Below are 5,729 nucleotides of genomic sequence, written 5' to 3'. Positions count from 1 at the left end.
GCATCATGTAGGTTTGCATTCATCAGTTAGTGAGATGTATGATATATCATCCTCATTTCTGGAGTAGTACACAGTATTGTAAAACATTCCAATGCTTGTAACTGAGAACAAAACCTCAGACTAGGACGTATTTCTTATTTAAAAATGTGACTTCCCTATTTTACAAGGCTGTGTCAACTCTTTTCATTCATTTATATTTACCCACTTAGATAATACAAAGAGAATGTTTCTTAAGGCAAAATGCTTTTCTGAATTCTACATTTGACTGCAAAGGAAACAGTGTTCCTTTCACAATCAGGATGAATGCCATCAACACTCTTCCTAAAAAGTACCACAGATGTAGTCTTGTATTAGGGGTGTAAAGGTGTGGATCTTGAGTAACAAAAGTTTCATCTGTCATGTGTCTCAAGGAATCCTTTGTCTGAGTGCACCAGATTCTTCAGTGTCAGCTGTTTCATTGAGCATTTGCTCTGATTATATGTGACAAACATTCATTAACAAAGTAACTTGAAGAGAGAGCACTATTTATAAACTGAATCAGCTGTATAACTAAACATCAGTACAAAATACCTTCAGGCATCTATGGAATATTTAAAAAGGCACTGCAATAATATCATATTTGCTTGGTTTATAAAATAAATGTCTGCAAAGTATCAAAAGTTAAATGCTACTTTGTGTGGCCACCATATTAGAATGCTACAGTGGGCATTAAGAGGAACAATTCATTGTGTTTTTTTATCCTTCAAAGCAAAACAGTTTTGTTTTTGTAAGGCTCGCCTTTAATTCTAATTCTGCATGTTGCCATTGACAAGAATGTTTACAGGTGTTATCATTTTAAACATTTTATGTTGGTGTTAGAAAATTATTGCACCTACATAGGCAGTGTGTGCCCAAAAGTACGACAACAAATATGTGGAAACCTATAAAATAATTCAAACTAAGTAGGCTCTTCTGCATTTTGGAATGTATCAAGAACCATGCTTTAAAATGCATTTTAGGCCATCACATTCATACCCACTTGATGGTAAGCTGAGCTGTATTCAGAACGATAATTATAGATTAACACCAGTACAATTTCTGAAATTCTATGGCACCAAAACTAGTTGCTTCATTGTGTAAGTCTAACAAAAATGACAGCTTCTTTTCCTCAGGGTCAGCTGCAAATCATGTATTGCTGTTGGGTATAGTCATTTTGTTTCATTGTTTAGAAGAGTAGAAACTTAGTTCATATTTGTCCACAGGTTCAGTGTGACACATATTTATCACATGAATGAAAGTAACTTATAATGTGAAACTAACATGACAAGAACATTTAATCTTTATGCAAGACCCTAATGAAAAAGAATGAACATTTACGATGATAGGCATGGCTTAATAAATGCGTGCAAATTTAACTAACATATAGTTATGCACAGACCTATAGAAGGAGATTTACTCTTTCATGTGGAATGCATTCAGCTCCAGGGGATTAATGAAAAATACCTTGAAAAGGGGCAGACAATATATTTTTGCAGACTTAAAAAAGTAACAAATGGTGTCCAGTCAGGAAGTCCATAAACTTCCAAAGTTAGGAAATGATGCAACTACTCCATCGGGATAAGTCCAGTGCTGTTATGATTAGTCTAGGAAAGGAAAAAGGAATAAAACATGGTAAATTGTTTTAGAATGTTTGAAGATTTGTCATTGTGCAAAATTCCAGCATTTGTTGCATTCCATTTAATGACTGACATTACACGTAGATTTTTACACTTTAGCAATGTTCCTCAATAAGTAATACAACACATATGGAAGTTATACCTGCTCCACAGTTTGCCATATGATACAAAATTGAATTCTCAGTGTTCAATATTCACAATCATTAGGAAGTTAGTTATGTAAGACAAACACTGCATTTCAATAATTCAGTTTTCTGATATTCATAGAATACGTAGAGAAGACCTATGCATAATTTGCCTCTCTGTGGGGCCTTATGAGTCTGTTTGTGGTAATTCTTCTTGCATAGTGTTGCAGTGCAGCTTAGTTTTTTCCGGTGTCACAGTATTCAGTGGATCATATATAAATTTCTCTTTCTTTAAACTTGTTGTTTTTATCCTTACCTTCATAATCTGGTCACAAGCTTACTCCAAAATCTTTAGCTAGACGAGTAGGTGCTACACTAATCTGTGTGTTATACTAGTATAACAGTGTAAGCCTTTAGTGACTAATAAATCAAGTTCTAATTCCCCTCATGAAAATGGTAAATGCAAATCATGAGCAAACACTGCAGATGTCATAATGATATGTGATCATGTAATGTACTTCTAAACATCTTCTATGACCATTAAATAACTGGTGTATAAACAAAACAGTCAGTAAAGCCTGTAGAAGGAAAGCATACTTTAGTTTAAATGCCATCTACACAAAAAAATAAATAAATAAAAAATCAGAAAGCATGAAATCTAAGTATATTCAAATAATGTTGAGAAGCCATAGTGATGTACAGATCACAATTTACAGAGCAACCTGAGATTTTATAAAATTGCTGTTTAGTGTATATTTTTTTCCAGTAAGCTGAAATGGTAAAAATTAACCCAAGAAGCTGTGATTTGTGCAGTGCCTTGTTTCAGATGTGAAGGTTTTTATATAGGAAATACAAAAAGGATGTGAAGTCTTAGAATATGTGAACATAATTATGCAATATAAAAGAAGAATGGGAAGGATGTATTATTCAAATATTCTACGACCTGTCAAATTTTTAAAATATTTATTTTTTATGTTTTGGAAGATGTATATAATCTTGCACGGCATGCAGGATCAGTGCAGGAGATCTAGTAGGCAATATGTCTGCCGTGCGATCCAGGAACAGCCTGCAGGGGCATGAACAAGTGCTCCTGCACTAGTCCTGCACGGACTAAACCCCCGTATGCAAATCACTCCATTTGCAGGAGAAATCCATGCAAATAAGGTGAATTTGCGATCCAGGAAGCTTGCAACCGGCCGTGCGGGACTAGTGCAATCTGCAGAAATGTACTCGGTTAGTAACTGATTACATTTCTGCAAAATCCAAAACGGAGCAGTGACAGCTCCAAATAAAGGTTGCATATCAGTCAAGAAGCATGCCAATGGCCAAGTATAAGATCACTGGCATTGCAAACAACATAAAAAACAAAAAAATCAATGTTTATTTTTTTTTTTAGCTGATCTCGGCAGTGAAGCATAGGGCAGCAGCGTGCAAATGGGATTGGGGGAAAAGGGGGAAAATAACAAAATAAACCTAAAATAAGCATTCTAACTAAAATCACTATTCTGCCATGCAAGTCAATGGCAGGCAGAAGACAACATGGCCAGTGAGTAGTGATTGCTAAGGGGGGAGGCTCAGTGTGAGACATGTAACTATGCATTAGCAGGCAATCCTATGCAAATGAGGGGAATGATAGTGAATCCCAGTTTTCCTCAGCATGCTAGTCAGGTCCCAAGAGTGTAAGAGTAGGAATAGCTTGGTGCAAGCCTAGGAGTTAGCTGACATCATGAAGGGGTGTGTGTCAGGCATTCTGTATGTGGATTGGAACCCTGTGGCTCAGGTTTGCTCCTAGCTAAGCACAGCTAAGTAAGGGGGTGTGTCTCACTTTGCCTAGCACTCTGTACATTGCCTAAGTGAGTGTGCGTGCTGTCACTGGGTTTTAAAGGTTTAAAAAAAAAGTTAAACCAGGAAATAGCAGCTCTGTGCACATTTGAGCACTCTGCTTGCACGCCGCGCCCCTGGGCTTAAACAGGATGGCAATGGGAAGGGAAAACAGCAGTAGGAAGGTAATCTAAGAGAACTAGCATAGCTGGCAGGTGAAATGTATCTGAATCAGCCAATTACACAGGCAGCAGACCAACCCAGCTGAGAACACTACTATAAACGATGTAAACACCTTCCCTCTGGTTTTTCCCACACTCTACACCACCAGTGTAAACAAGCGGGGAACTTTTAACACTCACAACAGCAAAATGATAGGGGCTGCCATAGCTATCATACAACAACTTGTGGAAGAGGCTGAGGGTGGTGAGGATGTGAATGCTGTCAAACAACCCACAGTGAGGAGATGGAGAGGAGTTTACAGACCCAGGGTAACCTACCAGAAGCGACATGAGCTGGAGATAGTGGAGCACTATAGGGTGGACAGGGACCTCCTACAGCAAATTGTTGAGCTGTGCCGGCCATGCCTCACACACAGAACTAACAGAGGGGAACCCATCCCAGTGGATACCAAGGTATATGCAGGCCTAAGAATACTAGCTACAGGTACCTTCCAAAGGACAACTGGGGATATAATGGGGATCTCACAGGCATCAGCATCCAAGCTACTCCACCAGTTCCTGGATGCCATGTCAGCACATGTCGGTGAGCACGTGTTTTTCCCCAACACCTGTGAGGCACTGGCCAGCAATATGGAACTGTTCCACCAAATAGCAGAATACCCTGAGGTAGTGGGTGCTATAGACTGCATGCACATATACATCAAAGCACCACCTGGTGAGCAGGGTAGGGTCTACATCAACCGCAAGGGCTTCCCCTCCATCAACTGACAGGTCATGTGTGATGCCCAGGGCATAATAATGAATGTGTGTGCTGGCTGCCTTGGAACCTATCATGATTCCTACATCTGGCATCTGATGCAGCTGTACCAGAGATTTGCCAATGGTGACATCCTTCACAGTCACCTAGTGGTGGATGCTGGATACGCACTGGAGCTGTGGCTGATGACACCCATCAAAAATGCACGCACACCCAAACACGAACTCCAAAATGAGGCACATGCACAGACCAGAATTATAGTAGAGCATGTGTTTGGGACACTCTAGTCATAGTTCCGGCTGGACATATCTGGTGGAACCTTGCAGTACTCACCAGCTACATGTACCCAAATTGTCTTCGTATGTGCCATGCTACACAATATGATCCTGCGGAAACAGCTGCAGCAGGAACAGCATGGGGCAGGGCCACATAGCCCACCACCATTGCCAAGGCCTGCACAAGCACAGAGTGACTCAGATGAGGAACAACCTGAGCCTGCCCTAATAGGCAGAAGGCGTGCCCAGTATGCCCTGGCCTTGGCAAAGAGGCAACGCATAGCACATACACTGACACAGGAGGGACCCAGGGAATAACACCTCTCTCTGACTCCCACATACAGTAAAAAGGATGCCAAACATTACACTACCTGGGCTCAACCATGTGTAGGGAGTGTACTATGTGTGTCCGATATAGGCAGCCCTGCAACACCACCCTCAATACTGGGACACCCACAAGGTAAGCGACTCACACATGCCATTCAGGGGGGTTCACATACCCAACAACAGTCATAGCCAGCAGGACAGGTGTAGACAAACACAAACAAAGGCTGTGCTATGGCCTCTGAATGATGCCTAAGGGTAACCTCCCGCCGCAGGCCTACACAGACTACACCAGGTTAGGCAGTGGGACGTTAGTTCTGAAGGGTAGGATGTCAGAAACTAAAATTTAGGTAAATCAAAGCTAAGATCTGTAGTACACTGGTATGCCTCTAGTCAGCATGATAGTTAAGAATACAGAATGAAATGGAGTACCTAACATACCAGTACAGTCATAGCAAATGTGTACAAGTGTCAGGTGTGCCCCCCCCCATCCCATGTAGTAATGTAATAACAGTCAGGTATGCCCTCAACCCTGTGTAGAAATGTAGAAATAGTCAGGAGTGCCCCCTCTCATCCTACGTAGAAATGTA

General features: G+C 40.8%; 1 protein-coding gene across 1 annotated transcript in view; it reads right to left on the bottom strand.

Annotated features, from left to right (window-relative positions):
- Window positions 1-1,295: 1,295 nt before the first annotated feature.
- The window catches only part of HPN (hepsin), a 925,289-nt gene continuing 920,855 nt past the window's right edge, over window positions 1,296-5,729 (bottom strand). Inside the window, exon 13 of the mRNA XM_044080457.1 lies at window positions 1,296-1,622. Coding sequence (XP_043936392.1) covers window positions 1,584-1,622 — 39 coding nt within the window. The 3' untranslated portion in view covers window positions 1,296-1,583. The remainder of the gene's footprint in view (window positions 1,623-5,729) is intronic.

The sequence above is a fragment of the Protopterus annectens genome, chromosome 8.part0, assembly GCF_019279795.1.
Source record: "Protopterus annectens isolate FY-2018-M chromosome 8.part0, PAN1.0, whole genome shotgun sequence".
Taxonomy (NCBI): domain Eukaryota; kingdom Metazoa; phylum Chordata; order Ceratodontiformes; family Protopteridae; genus Protopterus; species Protopterus annectens.
This window is presented reverse-complemented; position numbering and strand designations above follow the sequence as displayed.